Source organism: Mastigoproctus giganteus, chromosome 10 (genome assembly GCF_048544385.1).
Source record: "Mastigoproctus giganteus isolate SK-2022 chromosome 10, ASM4854438v1, whole genome shotgun sequence".
Taxonomy (NCBI): domain Eukaryota; kingdom Metazoa; phylum Arthropoda; class Arachnida; order Uropygi; family Thelyphonidae; genus Mastigoproctus; species Mastigoproctus giganteus.
This window is the reverse complement of record NC_143584.1, coordinates 154,030,085-154,050,247: the sequence shown is the minus strand read 5'-3', so window position 1 is coordinate 154,050,247 and position 20,163 is coordinate 154,030,085. Positions and strand designations below refer to the sequence as shown.

At 36.4% G+C, this 20,163-nt stretch overlaps 1 protein-coding gene across 1 annotated transcript in view; it reads right to left on the bottom strand.

The window, feature by feature from the left end:
• LOC150079395 (disintegrin and metalloproteinase domain-containing protein 11-like) overlaps window positions 1–19,676 on the bottom strand; it is a 445,660-nt gene extending 425,984 nt beyond the window's left edge. Inside the window, exon 1 of the mRNA XM_090383050.1 lies at window positions 19,604–19,676. Within this exon, the coding sequence (XP_090239176.1) occupies window positions 19,604–19,676 (73 nt within the window). The remainder of the gene's footprint in view (window positions 1–19,603) is intronic.
• Between the last annotated feature and the right edge of the window lie 487 nt (window positions 19,677–20,163).

Below are 20,163 nucleotides of genomic sequence, written 5' to 3'. Positions count from 1 at the left end.
AAAAAAATCTTAAACAGATGCACACATGAATGTACATCTGTTGCTAAGTTGTCTGCTACGAGTGCTTTTCAAAACCATATTGAGCAGTTGTACTTTCAAAATTAGCAATTTTGAGGTTCTTCTGAGGTGATTCTGAACAGTTACTCTCTTTTTTTACATACATTTAATTTTGCAACTACTAAAAAAAGGTGAAAAAATATTACTTTAGTTGAGGAAGGGCACATTTTAAAATGTTGCTAATATGATTAGTGTGAATAAATCCATTTGTGGCAAAGAGTGTAAAATTGTGAAGCATTAATCCCTCAAGAGAAAAAGTAACTGTGTTAAAAAAAAAGAATTATACACTAAAAGCAGATGCAATTTTAAAAATATTATGTACAAAACACACATCATGTTATCAAGTTGGCTTTCTCAAAAATAACAAGTACTATCAGGCACAAAAAGTCTGTGGTAAAACAGCTCAGAGATAATTGTTGAAATCCTGCAACTGTCAAGAGCCTCCTCTTAGTAAATTTCAATACCAAAAGTGATTGCAATGGACAAAGGATCACATCAACCAAAACAAAACTTACTGATGTAAATTAATATTTAGTAATCAATTCAAAATTAATGTTAGTCATACAGATAATAATAGTTCTTGTGTTCATCATTCCACTAATGAATCACTGAAATCAAAGTGCATAACTGGCAGTGTGAAGTTTGCACTGAATCTTTTTTGCTATGGATTGTTGAAAGAAGAGTTAATGGGAAAAAATATAAAAAATATCCTGGAAGGCATACTCACTTTCCAATATGAAAATGCACCATATCATGCAAGTAAAGTTATCAAACACTGGTCAGAAAGTATAAACATCAACACCCTGCCTTGGCCAAGCAATGCATCGAAATTAAAGCCATTAACAGTGCTTGATAACACAGCACTTTAAATGATTATGCAATTCATGCAGTTTCCAGAGTGTTACTGTTGAGTATCTAGACAAAGAATACCCAACAAATTACTAAAGAACAGTTTAAGATTACTAAAGAGCAGAAATTTTCCAAGTGTGTGGTAAAATCTGTCTAACACATACAGTTCTGAAAATGAAGTCTTAACTTTTGTAGTTTTAGTTGCATTTTATGATTTTGTTTGCTCTTCTCATATATAGGGAGAGTAAAAAAATATTTTTTTATTCAAAAAAATTATACTATAAGAGCAGATGCAATTCTAAAAGTATTCTATACAAAAAACTATTTCTTACTGTGGAATCTGCATGATTCTTTAAAAATTCATGAAAATTGCATAGTGAAGTAACATCTTTCTCTAAATTAAGTGTGGCCTGCTGATAACCCAATAAACACATTCCGATACACACTTAACCTCTTTACTGTTTTTATATTTCAAATACAATTTTGAAGGTATCATCTTTCTTCAAATGTTAGTTAACTAATTCTTTACATTCAATGGGTTCACCAGATAATCTGAAACACACCGAAAACTAATTAAAACTTTGTTTATTTTAACTTTGAAATTAACAATTTTTTATTCAACTCTCGACCATTCTATACAATATATGGCTATTTAAAGCATTTACAAATAATTCAGATTCACCAAGTCTGTGGCACAGCCCAAATATTACAATCAGCAAGTCAGTGGTGAAACAATAAATTCAACCATACCCCTACCCAGTGCACAAGAATTCCAAGTGACTATCAACTTTATTACTATAATAAAATCAACTTTATTACAAGTTGCTTTATTGACTGGACTGTTTGGCACTCTGATTTTTTAAGTTCCCCCCCCCCCCAAAGTGGTGGACTTGGCAACAACAGGCTTTGCATTTTTTTTGGCAGTAAAGGGGCTCAACCTCTCAACATGTGTATTTGTGACCAAGTACATTATCTCATGGCTACAGCTATATCACTAATACAACAGCTATTAGCATTAGTAGAGGCATATGATGCAAGAAAGCAAGCTTATACATCAGAAAAAAAAAAAAAAAAAAAAACCTCCCCATTTCACCCATCCATTCGCTCCGAAAGTTTATCCACTTTTTCCTTGAATTTATTTAAGCTATCAACTTCCACAACGACAGATGGAAGTTTGTTCCAGCAATCAATTACCCACTCTTGATTAACACTGACTTTTCTTTGGTACCCATTTTGTGCAAGAAACCAACCATTCACTAGTAGTTTTTGTGAAGCAACACTACTCTGTTGCTTGACAAAACCTGATAGAAGAATTGCATCCTCCATTAATATGACTATTTATAAGACTGCCTGGCACTGTGAATCAGTAAGACACCAGAATCTCTAAAATTAATTTACTAAAAATGATGAAACAGACAAAATTATTGTTATGAAAAAAAAAAAAAAAAAAAAAAAAGGTGTCACATTTATATCAGTAATGCTAAAGAGCTCTTTTTTAGGATGAAAATCCATTTAATCCTATACTGCTAATGATGCATCTGAAAGATGTCACTTCTTAAAATTTTTCTGTTATTTTTTTATATTTGCATATAAAATCAAATCATCCCATACATATATATATATATATATACCCTTTTTCCAACAAAACAGTCACTCATTCTACAGTATTTTCTGTTTCTATTTTGATATACTCTGAATTATAGGTGAGCAAAAGCATCTATCTTTTTTTTTATAGGCAACTCCCATTCTCCATGTGGCATATGAGATGCTAGAGAGAGAGAGAGTTAGCATTAGCATTGGTAGTGGCAAACGATGCAAGAAGGCAAGCTTATCAGTCTTGCCTTCTTGCATCAGTCAAAAAAAAAAAAAAGATACTTCTCATATCACTTATTCATTCCCTCCAATAGTTTGTCTAGGTCTTCCTTGAATTAATTTAAGCTATCACCTATCACAACAACAGATGGAAGTTTGCTCCAGTAATCAACCACCTGCTAGCTAAAGGCAAAATTCTACACATATATTCTGCAACTGTCCTTCCTCAATTTGAATTTGTGGCCCCCTCATGTGGGTAGTCTGAACAAGAGACAGAATCTCATCAGCAATGAGCTTACTAAATCCATTCAAAGCCTGAAACAGCTAAATTAGATCACCTCAGATGTGCCCAGTCTTCGCTACTACAATTTGCAGAACTGAAGCAGTTCTTGCTAAGAGTATCCCTTTGTTCCTCTCACCAATCTCATTGCCCTTCTCTGTACTCATTCCAACATTTCTCGAGCAAAAAAAGAGAATAAACACTAATGTTTTTTGTTGAATCCCTCCCGAATAGTGGCATAACACAACATGACCTTTTTTGACTAGCCGAAAATGAGTCTAGTAAAAAAAAAAAGTCGTTATGTTATGCTACTATTAGGGAAGGATTCAAGAGAAAAACAAAATATGCACACTAATCTAAAGGGATTCCATAATCTTTAGTATACAATATCCCTTTAGGTTAATGTGTTTATTTCTGTGTTTTTTTTTTTAACTAGACTTTCATTTTCAGCTACTCAAAAAAAGGTCATGTTATGTTATGTTATGAGAGAGAGAGAGAGAGAGAGAGAGAGAGAGAGAGAAAATCAAGTGAAAAACAGAATGAACACACTAACCTAAAGAGATACTGTATTCTAAGGATTACCCCTTTAGGTTTAGTGTTTATTCCATTTTTTGCTTGAATCCCTCTCGAATAGTGGCATAAAATATAACTTGACCTTTTGTTTTTTTTACTAAACTCATTTTACCAATGAGATGTTTTTAGCCTAAACAAGGACAGAGGGAAATGAAAAAAAAAATAAAATAAACGATTAGGTAAAAATTAAATTTAAAAATCGTAAAAACTCTTTACATTTTACAATTTCTAAATAATACTTAGTATTACTTAGACCAACCCTAAAATTGAATTCAAAAATTTCCACCCAAATATGAATAATAGGTCCATCAGACAAATTGCCTAAATCTAAACATGAGAGAAACCCACAGTGCAATTTTATTTAAAGCAACCTGCACGTACATGAAATCCCGTACAGCAGTATGGTCTCCAATATATATTTCCATTTCATATTTTACTATTTCTAGTTTTCTTCATTCAATCTGAGCAATAAATTTTTGTTTTTTTGATGTGAATGCATCTTTAAATTCAGTCCGGTATAGAGGGGGTCTCTACGAAAACTCTAGCGACCAAAAAAATGGCAATATTTGTCGCGCTTATATCTCGTAAACTATAAATGATAATCTAATGATTTAAATTTTGTTGGATAGAGGGTTTATGTCCGTATCTAAAATGGTGGGTAATGGGGGTGCAGCGGTGAGGTAAAATAAAAAGCATTTCTGTAGACGTGCATAAGCAATTCTCATTATTCACTCGAAATCGTCTAGTAATGAATGACCACAAAAGCGGTGGTTTGGGGGGTGGAGCCCCCCAAATAAAAAACATTTCTGTTGACATGCATGAGCAATCCTCATTGTTAATGAACTCAAAATCATCTAGTAATCGAGAATTATCAGTGGTTATGTCTAGTGTTAATTTTTACTACTTTTTATTCACCTATTTTTTACTCCATATCGCCATTTATTTTTCATTTCATATTATGATTTCACGTTACAATCACCTGTGACATGCGGGTGAGGAGGAGAACAGTCAGTGGGATATGCCTTCACCTGCCAATCACTGCCTTCTTTCTCACTGAAGGCAAAGATAACTTAATTTCAATCCTTCTAAAACTCGGTTGTCTTATATCTCGCAAAAAGGATTCTTCTGCTCGTATGCTTCGATGATGCTCTGATTTCTAGGCAAGATCTTGGGGATTACCCTGACTTCTAATCTCTCTTGGCATAAAGCACATTAGTAATATTGCTTCCTCTGCATCTAATAAACTGGGTTTTCTCTTTGGCTCTCAGCATTACTTTTCATCCAGTTGTTGACTCTGTAGAAATCATAAATCTGCACTACAACGGAATATTCTTCCCACATCTGGGGCAGTGCCCCTAAAACCTCTCTCAGGCTTTAAGATTCCATTCAAAAGAGGGCAGTTAGGTTAATTAATGTTTAATCTCTAACAGAGTCTCTCCACTCTATGTCTGATAGACTTTCTGTTTCTGTTGAATACCTTTTCTATAGATACTTGCATGGGCACTGTTCTTCTGAATTAACTCCTATAATTCCTGCTCTCTCTTTCAAAGTAGTCCGAACATGTACCGCAACCAGTCAACATCCTTTTACTGTCCGAGTCCAAACTCACAGAACCAACTTTTCTTCTTCCTCATTTATTTATTCAACTTGCATTTTCTGGAACAACCTCCCTTCATACATATTTTTTTGAAAATTACAATCCACAGAAATTCAAGTCTAATGTCAACAAGTATCTTCTTTCATCTTTTCCACCTTCAAGCCCATGCAAGGTTAAGTACTATAGGTTCTAAAAAAGAAGTATCTATACATAACAATGATCATTGAGAATGAAAAAAAAAAAAAAAAAAAAAAAAAATAGTATGGAAAACATTTATTTAACATGATATACTGTAAGATAGTAAACTATTACAGCAGGCCCCGTTATAACGCGGTTCGCTTTACGCTGATTCGCTACAACGCTGTTCTTATATTATAATCGTATCTGACTATAACGCTGTCACAGATAATTTTTGGCATATTTAACGAAATCGTTTCATTTGATGGGATCGATAGCTTGAAAATGAATAGCAAAACAGCATTAAAATGTTTCCCACGCCGACTTGAGAAATTTTCCCACGCTCAGTGAAATTTTCTCGCACGCTAATTTAATTGCAGTACAGTGACTTGTTACATAGTTCCGAGATCAACATTTTAAAAAATGATCAAGTATATTGCTTGTAAATTTTGTGTTATATGCATTTATCTGAAGTCTAGTCATCACTCAGTACAGTATTAGACATCGTGGTTAACGGACAGTTTACTTGAACATTGTATCATAATTAATGCAACCAACGCAGTTACATTTTCGATGAGTTAATAATGGATGATAAGGATGAAAAAGCAACAACGTCTGGGCGCAGTACGAAGACTATAAATGTAAGAAAAAGACTGAATTTGAAAATTAAATTAACGTTTTGAAGCGAATCGATTCCGGTCAACGACAGGCGGATGTGTGCCATAATTTAGGACCTCGCAAGAACAATTATAAAAAAATAAAGAATTAATTCTTTATTTTTTTATAATTGTTCCACTGCAAGCAACTAGGGCTAGGCCGACTATTAGGATTGAAATGGAAAGATGTTAACTCATTTTATTGAAGATCATATCCAATGAAGAATTCAGTTAAGTTAAATATTACAAAAAAAAAAAAAAAAAAAAAAAGAGAGAGAGAGAGATTAGCCAATATGATGATCTGAAGAAAACTCACCTGAAAAAAAAAAAAAAAAAAAAAATGTGGAACCATTTAAAACTGGTAAGGGCTGGTTGAATAGATTTAAAATCTAGGGAGAAGCCGCAAGTGCAGATCAAGGAACCGAAACTTTCAAAAAAGAACTTGTTAAAATTAATGAAGAAGAGTGTTGTGTGTTATACTTCTCAACAAGTTTATAACATAGATGAAGCAGGGCTTTTATGGAAACGAATGTCTAAAAGAAGTTCCATATTGAAAGAATAAAAAAAAAACATGCCAGGTTTCAAAGCGGCGAAGGATCGGGTGACTTTATTGTTGGGTGGTAACGCTGCGGGGGATTTAAAATTAATACCCCTTTTAGTTTATTTAGAAGAGGGCCAACCCAAAATCGACACATTTTTCATGATTAAATTAAATCAATTAAAATCAATTTAGATCAATTAAATTCATGATTTTAATTGGAATTTTAAGTTTAATTTTGATATAAGTAGTTACCACATAGTTATATACGTATGTAATGCAGAATATTTATATGTACAAATATTTGAATACTGTATTAAATATTTTGACCGACATTTGTGCACCTTTTCACTACCGTTTATTATTGATTAGGAAATATCCTATGGCACCGACCGCAACTTACAAATACATATGCTACCTTATGGGAATGCGGCGCTCACTTAGCGCGGATTCACTTAGCGCTCTGTTTTTCCGGGACGAATTATCAGCGTTAAGCGGGGGTCACCTGTATAACGAATTGTGGGAGATGTGGTTTCTTTCTTTGGCAATTCTTTACTTTTTATTTAATTTTATTTTACTTTATTGTTTATTATTAATTATATTTTGTAGCTTACAATAATATACCTATATAAATCTAAGCAGACGCCATTACAGAATTTTTAGTGTGAACCCCCAAGGGTTCGCGAATCACCGGTTGAGAACCGCTAGTTGGTATTATCCAACGGCCAATACAGCAGTTTGGCTAAAGCCCTCCCCGCCCGAACATATTGTTTTATACAATATTATTAAATGCATTGTCACGTGTTGATGCTTGTAAAAGCTATCAATGTGAAACGAGTCTTCCTCCCACTAAAAGTCCGGCCTAATAATAATTAAAAAAATTCTGGGTAGAAGTAAAACCACTGCTGCAAAACATAACTTCAATAACTGTTTAACATTTCGCATAAAATATTTCAGTTCCATTCCGACTGCCATAAGAATACAGTCAAAGAAATAATAAATAACTCTTGTTATTAAAAGTAAAGAAACTTTTTTAGATTATTAGTTCTGGGAAATTTACCGAGGCTCAACACCGAAAGTCATCCCAAATGTCAAGGATTACCGGCAGAAACCCAATGCTTACAAATATATCAAACAACCAACAACATCGTACTGAAACGGCAGAAACAACTGCACTTCACCTTACAAACTAGGGGATTACAAAAATCACAAAAGATTTAAGGAAGTGTAGCTTTATTCTGCCCAAGGGAAACTGTAAAAGAGCCATTGAGGACGCTCAAAAGGATTGATCTAGTTTTAAGGAATGACTACGAGTCTTAAAAAGTTAGTAAAATGTGACCTTTATCTCAGTTTCCACAGTAACATAAATCTCCAAGTAACCTATTTGAAAGTTCAAAGGTAAGAATTAAGAAAAATGATGGACTAAATATTTGACAAGAAAATACACACATGTAATCTCAGCCTGCCCACAAGAGATCTTATTACAAATGGTGTATAATCAACACAAACGACTGTTATAGCATAAGCCTCAGGCTTCTTTGCACCATATGGCTAATAATCATAATAATATAGGCAATGAGATTTGCTTACTTGATATCTGATATATTTGATATTACTGATTAATCATATGAAATCACTAAATACACGATGATTAATTGTGTTATATAAACGACAGGCAGCATAAAATTTAATTGAAGCAGCGCCCATAATAAATTCTAAAAAAAGTATTTTCATAAATTTTAATAAATCAATCTGGTCCTTCCAGAGTAGAATAATTAGAATTATATTGCTATGCAGAACATACTGTAGAGCTTTTTCTATCATTAGTTTACTGGAATTTCTCAACTGCACAGCAACAATACTACAACTGCAACAATAATAAAACTATATACTGTATATAATCCAGAGAAAAGCGTAACTACAAATTCTGGATTCCTTCCCGCAAAATTTTCACCTTCCAAAAAAAAAAAAAAAAAAAAAAAAGAATAATTAATAATTAATTAATTGTAGCTATTTTAGCTACAATTAATAATAATTAATTGTAGCTATTTTAGCACATTTCGTAATGTTCGTTAAATAAACAAAATACATTTTGAAATTCAAGTATTAAAAAAAAAAATTACAACTTATGTTCTAACTTTTGGGGCTCACATCTGGTGAGTATGGGCTTGCACCCAGGGTGATCCCTTCTACTTCTGACTCTTGTTTTTTCTCTCTCTCTCTCTCTCTCTCTCTCTCTCTCTCTCTCTCTCTCTCTCAGGGTAATTCAGATTTTTTTTGGCTGGTGCAGCATAAGCCTTAGGCTTCCTTGCACCATATAGCTAATAATAATAAAACTTTGCAACAAAATATATGCTCTTTTATCAGTATGTTTATCATTTCTTCTTATAATTTACGCCTGAAAACAAATTTTAGATGATAAGTAATGGGCCGGCAACGTTTACAGTAAAGTATAAACAAAATGACAATAATCGTCCATTCTCCTTTTTCATTTAAAAAAATTGTAAAACTATTAAACGCCTGTGGTGACCTCCTTGATGCAGTTGTACACTGTCACAACTGCACACCCGAACGCGGAGACCCTGGCTCCTCCCTAACCTTAAACATCACCGTTCATCCAACAGTCTAAACCCGGTTTCTCAGCCGGTGCTCCACGAGTACTCATCACTTGTGTTTCCGTGCTGAAGAATAAATTTTACATAATTTATTTACTGGTATTTTCTGTGTGAATATCAGTGAGATCTCATTTAGTTTATTTTTGGATCGATTTCACTAATATAATATTTATATATCGTAAAATGTAAAGAAAAATATATACATACAAAGGGTACTAGGAAAGTTTTGCAATACAGCTTTGTTTATTTAATTTTTTCAAAGTAATTTCCTCTACATTCAATACACCTCTCCATCCTCCGAAACCAATCTTTAAACCAGTTCTGCCAAGTTTCACTAGGGAGTAAAGTACACTCGTTGTCCCAAGCCCGTAGAAGGTCCTCATCACTGGAAAACCGCCTCCCTTTTAGCTTCATTTTCACATGCGGGAACAGTGCAAAGTCGCAGGGAGCAAGGTCTGGCCTGTAGGGAGGGTGCTCGAGAAGTTTCAGTCCTGTCGTGGTCAAATATTCGGTGCAGGCTTTGGCGCGGTTAGCTGGAGCATTATCGTGATGCAGGTACCAGGTGTCCATTCTTGACTTTGGCCGCAGGTTCTTCATAGATCCAATGACTTTAGGCAGGCATTGTTCAGTATACCACTTAGCTGTGACTGTCTTCTGCGTGTCCAAAACGACACGTTCTACAATTCCACTCGATTTGAAAAATACAGCTATCATTTTCTTCTTTACAGATCGGGATTTTCTGACAATTACGGGTGTGTCGTCATCATCAAAGACCCAAACTTTGTTTTGAGCCTTGGTCGGCAGATCGTAATAGTACAGCCAAGTCTCGTCACCTGTCACGATGTTGTTCACATACCGAGATTGTCCCTTATCAAACTTTTTTAACATCTCCCGGCACCAAGTCACACGTCGTGTCATCTGCTCTTCAGTCAGTTGATGCGGCACCCAGAGAGAACAAAGTTTCTTCACGTGCAAATGATCTTGCAGAATCGAACGAATTGCTGGTGCATTTAGGCCCAAAGTATCCTCTATCTGTTGGTAGGTCACTCGCCTGTTTTCGTCAAGCATTTTCCTCACAGCAGTAACGTTTTCCTCCGTAACTGACGTTCGTGGCCTTCCCGGCCTCTCAGAATCCTCCAGAGTGAAATTTCCCCTTTGGAATTCTCTATACCACCTGAATATCGTTGTACGATGTGGACAATCATCATCTAGTGCAAGAGTCATTTCTTCTAAGCACTGGTCTACGGTTAAACCACGCACGAAATTAAACCGCAAAACTGTCCTTATCTCATTTCGTGACCACGATGCCATCGCAAGCACTTTACACTCTCACTACTAATGAATAACTGAGCCCATCGACTTGACGCCGCGGCTACTATACACGTATGAACATGTCTCAACATGCAGCAACAAGCAGCTTCCTGTGATTCATTGTTGCGTCATATTGCAAAACTTTCCTAGTACCCTTTGTATTTCTTTGGCGCTCCGCCTAAAGAAGGAAATACTTTGTGATACTCTACGGTCGACTAACTGCTATTACTCAATGATTCTCAAAATTATTTTATTATTATTATTAGCCATATGGTACAAGGAAGCCTGAGGCTTATGCTGCACCAGCCAAAAAAAAAAAAAAAAAATTCGAGAGTTACCCCCCTGTGTGTGTGTGTGTGTGTGTGTGTGTGTGTGTGTGTGTGTGTGTGTGTGTGTGTGTGTGTGTGAGAGAGAGAGAGAGAGAGAGAGAGAGAGAGGGGGGGGGGGCATCACCAAGAAAGAGAAGAATGATTATATATCCAGCTCAGGACCCTGGGTTTGCCAAGCCCATTCTCACCAGATGTGAGCCCCAGAGATTTTTGTTGCCTACAGGCACCTTTGGAGTGAAAAATATTTATGGTATTCTCAGCACATTTCTATAATAATTTCAATTAGTTTGAATAGAATATATCGTAATCTTGAAGTGCCCTTTAATTACCTAGCAACACCCCGGTTGAGAATCACTGCTAACCCTTTGGAATCCTTCCCGTGAGGAACTTGGCAGTATAGCGTAACGCTGGAGCAAAGAATTAAATAGTAGCAATGCATTAACAGCAACAATGCATTAACAGCAACAATGCATTTGACTTTTGAACATACGTCAATGGAATCATCATTCTATCTACCGATAATAACTAAGCATTTAATCAGATTACAGAGTCAATCCTTTTATCAAATAATTAAGAGTTGATCTCCCTATAAGCTGAAAAACCATATTCACCTTGAACAGAAGCGTAAACACTGACTGTAACCCTCCACCAAAAAAAAAAAAAAACACGAGTAAGCTAAAAATATTCCATAATTTTAGTAAGAATTTTAAAAGATTCGAATACGAGGTTCACATTTTGACACTGCATCGCACACACAGAACAAAGATCATCTGGATAGATGAAAGAGCTAAAATTGCAGAAGTTTCTCCAGATATTCGAAAAATAATGAAATCATGTGCCCTGATGATGCAAATTTCCAAATCAATGACATTTTATTATATAAACATTATACTGTATAAACATTATATTAGATATTATATAAACATTATATATATTTTAAGCGATACAACAGCGAAAAAGTATTAAACTCTCTAGGCGTTTAGACACGAATTTGCTCTGAGGTGATTAAAAAAAAAAAAAAAAAAGGTAAAGTGCAGCCATTATCAACCCACTGCAGGATGGAAGCCTCCTCAACAATTCATGCTGAGGGAAATGGACCATAATCTGCCACACTGGTCCAGTGCGGGTTGGCAGATCGACCGTATTCAGCAGTCAGGAGCTTGAACCCCGGTCTACTCAAAGAGCGTGCGCCACTGCACTCCCGCTCCTGACCACTCGGCTACGGAGGCACCTCTGAGGTGATTATTTGACTCCAACCCTCAGTGGAAACATTACTTTTATTTATCAATATTACAAGATTTTGCTTATCCTAAAACATAGAAAACGATTTAAATTTAAAAGATTTAATTTTATTTTTTAATTTTCAATATTTTTAAATTTACTCTAAAAAGATAGAAATAAATAATGAAATAAGTACTCTCATAGTACATAATGATGTATTAAGAAGTTCAGTGAAAACGTCTCAAATCCATATTCTTAACAAGTAAAAGGCTAGGTTTCCAGATAATATTACATCTTATCACGTCATTGAAATATGGGGAGCTTCTGCGGGAATTTAACTATTAACTGAGACAGACAGACTGTCCGTCTGAGTTTAATATGTGTTTATTTCATTAAGATGATTATAGTAGAGAGAATTTCTACAGCCGACTCAAAGTCATTCAGTGGTTATTCTGTAACGGATTTACGCCACAATTCCGCCTTCTTCTCATCAACAAACTGAACGTCTAAGAAACGTACTGCTTATATAAGCAGTAGATACCTCAACTATTACTGACTGCTCTCTGTCTCATTCCATATAATATGAAAAGTATACGGAATGAGACAGAGAGCAGCTTAACGAATGACCTTCAACCGCCTATAGCAATTCTCTACTATAACAAATAACATCCTTTCTAGATTGCTATTTAAAAAAAAAAAAAAAAAAAAAAGCCTCTTTTCATGCAGGATGATGCTCCTCCATTATTTCCTTGAAGGTTAAGTTATAAATGAAAAAATATCAAATAGGTGCACATCCTTGCACTATCCGGTGGAAGCCCAAGTCACCAGTTTAATCGCAGCAGCTTTTTTTTGTTGTTGTTGGAGGAGAGGGCTATTTAGGAAATCGTGGAGAGCCTTAAAAACAGAGCTAACTGAAGAATTCGCTTAAACTGATCATCTGTTATTTTCGAAAGTTGGTATAAATGTGTTAAAAAAAGAAACAAGCTTTAATTGTAATGAAGGACACCCTATTCAAATTTGGGATTTTTTAAAATAATAAAAGTTTAGTTTGTTATGTTTTTATATTTTTCAGAGAACTCAAAATGAAAAATTAAAGTGCACCCTGACTTTTACGTTAAAACGATGGACAAACTCATAATACCTTGCAGGGTTCACTACTTTTAAGAAATAAAAAACACGAACGGTATTAAACACACTGCCCAAAAAAATATGAACCATTCTATTAAGACAGTCACGGACAGAAGAAATGAAAATATATGCAAATAAAAGTGAAACACTGGGTGATGACGTGTCGAGTATTGTCTGCCCAGGCTGTTCGACGGTAGTAATCTGAATCCCGAATGGGAAAAAGGGTCTAATCGTGTGTGCGCGTTTAGCAGGAACCAACTATTCAAGCAACGAAAGACATAACTGGTTTCTCAAAAGTACACATCTCAGAGGTTTTTAATGACTGGAAAACAAACGATTCTTCCACATCTCAAAGGCATAAATGTGACAATAAAACAATACTTCAAGAGCGAAACAGTCGTACTCTTAAGAATTATATGGAAAAACTAGGGCCTCCAGTTTGTAGCAAATAAAATAACATCTGATTTCAACCAAACCCAGAACTACCCTATTTCAACCGTACCATGCGCAGGGAATTAAAGAAATTTTTGGTATTGGCAGTCGCCTGCATATTCGGAAGCCACTTGTTTCGTATAAAAACAGAAAAATCCGCTTGCAGTGGTGCCGAGAACGTCGTGATTGGACACTAAAACAAAGTCATGTCGTCAGATGAATCACGATACAGTTTTGCATTGATGGTATAGAGAGTAACGAGAATCGATGGACCCTGCTTGACTTGTTACACCAGCCCAAGCATCTGGAAGTGGTATAATGGTCTGGGGAATGTTTCATTGGCGGTGTGTTGATAGCAGTGAAAGGTTGAATGTCATCAAGGGAGTACCGGAATTTTGTATCACATCTGCTGCACCCCACAATGTTACACTCTTATCCGGAAGGTGATGGCCACTTTATGGATGATAATGCAGGTGCACAGTGCGAGATTTGAGCAAGAATGGTTCAGAGAACATGATACGGATTTCCATCATTTTCGCTGGCCCCAAAATTCACTTGATCTCAATCCTATTCAGAACGTGTCGGATATGCTAGAGAGAGCTATTCGTCAACGAAGTCCTCCTAATTGAAGGGAGGAAGTTGGTTCAGTGACTGCGAATTTGGACAGTAAAAGGATGTTGAATGGTTCTAACATGTGTTCGCACTGGTTTGTTAGAGAGAAGGGGTATTACAGAAGCCAGTTCAGGAGAACAGTGATCATGGAAATATCTGCAAAAAAAAAAAAAAAAAAAAAGGGAGACGCAGGAGAGTGAAGAGATTTCGTAAGAAATAGGTCAGTAATCAACCTAACTGCCCTCTTTTGAATGAAGTCTAACAGCCTAAGAAAGATTATGGGGGCAACAAGCCCCAAATGGGGGAAACAATATTCCATGGTAGGATGTACAGCAACAGCCTGTGGCTTTCTTGCAAAATACGGCTAATAATATTACTATTCGAGATTTGTAAAGAGCAAGTAGCTGTTTAGAAGAAAAGTAATGCCAAGAGTGAAAGAGAATATCCAATTTTTTTAGATGCAGAGTAAGCAAAATTTGTGATGTGCACATGCCAAAACAGAGATTAGAAGTCAGGGAGCCGACCGGGCTAGCCAGGTGGGTAAAGTGCCTGCCTGGCAACCCCAAGGTCGCGGGTTCGAATCCCGCCTCGGGCTTGGATCAAAGTACTGAAAAAAACTTTGGGAGGTGCACTATGGCCACAGAAGCCGATGCGCCAACAACTAACAAAAAAAAAAAAAAAAAAAGAAGTCAGGGTAATTCCCAACATATATATATGATCGTCTAGAAATTGGGGGGTCATCAATGATGAGCTTAGAGCAGAATTCTTTTTCGACATATAAGATATGACAGGACTGAGTTTTAGGATTGAAATTAACGAAGTTTTTTTGTTCCATTGGAAAATTACCTGGAGATCAGCATTTAAGGAATTGGTAGTAGATTTTTGAGAAGTTGAAGCTGATTGTGCAGGACGAAGTTTCTTAAACTGTCAGGTGACATGTAATGTGCTATTATCAGCAAAACTATGGGTAGGGTAGGGTTTCCAGTTAATGAAAGGTCATTAATATACAAGAGGAAAAAGTAGAAGAAAGAAGTGAATCTTGAGGAACAGCATTAGTGAGGAAGTCAGAAGACAGCCGTCTATCATCACCCGCAGCAAGGGGTCAGATAAAAAACTGGATATCCACTTGCAAAAAACAGTCAGCAATCCATAAGATGTAAGCTTGTTTAGAAGTCTGTTATAAAACATTATTATTATTATTATTATTATTATTAGCCATATGGTGCAAGGAAGCCTGAGGCTTATTCTGCACCAGCCAAAAAAAAAAATTTCAGGACCCTGGGTTTCACAAGCTCATACTCACCAGATGTGAGTCCCATTTTCAAAAGCCTAAGAAATGCTAATAGCAACTGCTTGAGTTTCACCAAACTTTACAACTGAATTTGCCAATATATATGGGGTAACATAACACAGTATATCACTAGTGGATCTACAATGACGGAATCCATAATCGCAATCATTAATCAGATGGAAGGTTTCAAGACGGTTCAGGTGTTGGCGGTTAATGGATTTCTTCATTACTATAGAAAGAACAGACGTTAAGTGCAATTGGAAGATAACTTCCAATTGCACTTAACTTAGCAATAGGAAGGATTTGTTGCCATTTTCAGGAAATGGCTGGATATGAGCAAATTTCTAGGCAGAAGGAAAAACAGTAGCGGAATAAGAACGTGTAAAGAGGCGACACAGAACAGGATTAAGCTCAGAAGCACAGGTTTTGACAAGTGGAGAAATACCATCAGGACCTGGAGCTTTTTTGGCATCAAGATTGTTCAAAATTCTGGCATTCTTTTTTCGGAAGACCACAGGAAGCATCAAGTGGAGTGCACTGGGAATGGCATTAACTGAGGAGGAAACACAACCATAAGGAAATAACAGAGGTGGGAGTTAAGATGGGCAAAGTTGCAGCCAATAGCTTTGACAAGGGGCTAGAATGATCGACTACCGTTCGACCAGAAGCAAATTTTCTACTCTAAGCCCGTTCAAAATGTAGTTTACAATTGTTGGACACTTTGGTGTACGTCAAAAATGAACCTGGAGATTTGAATACAAGCCAATTGCCATATTAAACATCATCTTGAACAGCCTTGGTATATTTATGAAAAAATCAAGGTTTGAGTAAAGGAGATTTTAAACAGGAGTGTGGAATAAATTATTTCTACAAGAAATAATTTATTCTACAAGAAATAATTTATTATTTTATTATTATTTCTACAAGAATAATTTCACTGACACGATCTGAGCAAACATTAACATTAGATTTAAAAATCCAACCAAGGAAAAGAATAGAAATCTCGTAGACCACCCCATTTTCATTCTAGTAATGCTAAACAACACGAGGCTAAGAAAGGTTCCACTGCAGACCATCACCAAGTTGTGATCTGAAGTGCCTAGAGGACCTGCCATCTCAACCATGTACCTGGAAGGGTTGTTCGTGAGAAAAAGATCAAGCGTTGGCTATGTGGTTAGGATTGTTTGGTATTCTGATAAGTAAATGAACAATCTGTGCAAGGTCATTAATAATTGCAAATGACTCGCCATCTCAACAAGCTGGATCCGTATGACTAGAAAACTAAAGCCGGCTGGAGTTGTGAACATCAAAATCTCCATGGAAAATTACCCACTGTTAGGAAAGTTGGCCTGGAGAAAGTTGAGCTTTAAAGACAGGAAGTTATAAAGAGAAGAGAGGAAGAGTTTAAAGTGATTAGTGAAATCTGGAGATTCATAGAAGCAGATAAATTTGACAGAATGGCGTAGAGAGATTTTAAACTAGATAAGATCGAAAAGAGGATTTTCCAAATTACTAAGTCTCTCTCACACAGGGATTATCAGCGCGGACGTATGCACAAGTATCACATTTGAAGCGAACAGAATCATACAGCGAATAATTATGAAAACTGAAGTCAGCAGTGGTTGAATCAACCGATAATTGGGATTCTGTCAGAAAAAATAAGCAGGGCTTGGCAGATTGTAAGTGGATATCGAGACTGGAACTGAGAAAACGTATATTTGTAAGATAATGAGAAAGCGTTTGGAAATTTTAGATCTTTTCGCAGATATCTCTGTTCTATTAGTTTGACTACTGGGGGGGGGGGGGTAATGAAAATTTTTAATATGGCATGCACCCAGCAAGAATATACCCACTCTTTGACATAAGGCGACCAGCAATGCCACCGCATACACACTACTCGGACTTCCTCGTAGCCATCTGGCAGAGTGGAGGCAGGAAGATTATACACTGACTGATCCAGATGCCTCTTAGAGAGTTACCAATAGATTTGGTCAGGTGGCCGGCCTGCGAACACCGGTTTAGAGCTGTAACTTCGAAATGTAAGGAAGATTGGATCTCGCCACGATGCTCGTCATAACATGAAAAGTCAATTATAGATCATGATGAAGATTATGGTGGTTATCGGATTAATACCAAATCTTTATTATCCAAAAAGTTTGATATCAAATCTCAACTTCAGATGCACAACTAGACTTAAAAACGGGACTCAAGTGGAAAAATTCACGAAATGGCACACTCGCCAGGATAAAACGTTAAGGGCGGCAATTTTAATGCATATACAGAATATGACTTTACCGAAAAGTATCACGAACCGGAACGGTGTTTCGCCGTCCATTTCGAGCTCAGCTTGTAAACGAAATGAGGAGTAATTTAAAACCACTTAAGAGCCAATTAAGAAACATTTCAGAAGCACACGTAGCAGGAAAGGTCTCTTCAGTTATGTACTACTTCTCATTGTGCTTTATGAATTGCGCCAAGAATATTTTTAGACACGAACAACACGTTATGTACACGTGTGAAAATGTTGCCACTGCAAAGGAACCGTCTCCTCCGCAAACACTCTTCCCGCATTACTTCGCACGATAACTATCCACAAATATATACACTGTCCAGTCAAAATATTATGACTGCCTACCTAATAGTGGGTATTGGGTAGCTGCTGCTAATGCAGAGCCAACTCAGTGTATATCTTGATTTTAGATACTAGAACGGAACGTTCGAGAAAACACAGATGAAAGTTAAGTGTATGGTAATAATGGCAGTACAATTGTAAAAAATAAAAGGCAAAATAAAAAAAATGGGGGAGGGGTCATGAGACAAGTCAATACCTGCAATACATACCTCGGGACAATCACGCAGCTAGAGTTAATTAATGAAGTACAATCTTCTCCTTGGACAGTTTCCAGCACTTGTCTTTTTGAAAATGAGTTTGCTTCTTCTACTAATGATAACAAGACCTGCTACTGCTAAGTGGCATGTGTACCAATTAATTCACATTACAAAACAAGAGCAATACAAATACTGCGAACTGAAAAATAGTAGTAATGGAAGCGGAGAATAAATTTTTTCCCTTCTTGTTTATTGCCTTAATTAAAACGAAGACAAAAAAATTTAAAAAAAAAAAAAAAACAATAAATTTAAGAAAATGTGTACTTCGAAATTAGTTATTTGTGCAAACACAAAAATGAGTCTAATCATTTCGCTTTCATTTCAATGCACTTCGAAAATGCAAAGGCGGATCATTTTTTTATTATTGTCAAAGCAGAAAGGTCGCCAGTTGTGCGAAATGTGTCACCACAGAAAGAGAAGAGCGGCGCCCTACTAATACCTGCTACCATCATTTCGACACTGCAAGCAGGGTTATTGATCCCGCACAAGTAGCACTTCTGCGCACGAGGCAGCACCTGAGAATGGATGCAGGCATGCACCATCTATTGCGTCTTCACATCTATCTCTGGACGTCAGGAGCTGTTTGAATAACAAATGTTCCGGAAATAACAGCAGGCAGACCTCTGAATGGCAGGGTGCACACCCTCACCGGCGATAGGTCATTTCATCATTTAACCTTTTCATACTTTCTTTTTAAATAATATTCTTAGATAATTATGGATCATGAGAGAGCGCTGTGGTTATTTAAGTCTTATGCTTACATGCGAAACAATAACAAAATATCATTTGTCACGTATTCTAGCACAACTTCCATTACATTTATGACGAAGGTTACAAATTAGCAATTTTTTTTACAAAAATATGATAAACCCTTTTCTTCAGAACTCTTCTTCACAGCTTTTCAGAAACAAAATCTGGCAGCATTTCAATAGCTTAGTACCTGAATGTGTTCTCTGAAGAGCTACGTTGTTTTAGATTAGAGCAAGGAAATTCAAGCCACAAGATGTTTTATCTGTAAACTGCGTGTTTAATTATGGTATGAAACATATGAGAAATAATAAGCACTCTGTTTTCTGCCATTCAACCATCACTCTATCCACGGCAGTAACTTTCCCCTAATGCCATACCGCTGAAAGCAAAGTCAGCAGCAAAGCTTATTTCCAAGGATATACATAGTGTCTCACCCTGACAAGGTCTTAAAAACGTTATCTCCCATAACTAGGCACTCATATTTACCTGCCCATTGCGACTGCTTATAGGGGCTCTCATCGCACTCTTCTGATATATCTTTTGAGGTTATCATGGGCATTATGACGAGATGCGAGACCTTCCTTATATTCTGAGGACATAGCTACGAAACGGTGTTCGCAAGCCAGCCGCTATACTCCACTCATGGAATGAACCTATTGGCAAGCCTCTCGGAGCCATTCGGATCAGACGGTGTGTAACTCACTGCCTCAACTCTACCAAATAACGACTGGGGGAAATACGACTATGCACGCGGAGTCATTACCCAAAACTTTCATCACTTCACACAACCCTCCCCCCAACTTATACTTATGAAAACATCGTGAATGGCCAAACAGAACAAACTTATCTTCAAAACGACCTAAAACTTCCCAAGAATCCTTCCTCGTTCATTCCACAAATATAAGTGGTCACAGTTCCAGCCTCCATATCCGGTTATAGTCTGCCAAGTCCCACTTACTTTTTCTGACAGAATCCCAATTATAAGTTGCCTCAATCACTACTCATCTCAGTTGTCCTAATTATTTATTGTATGATTCCTTTCCTCT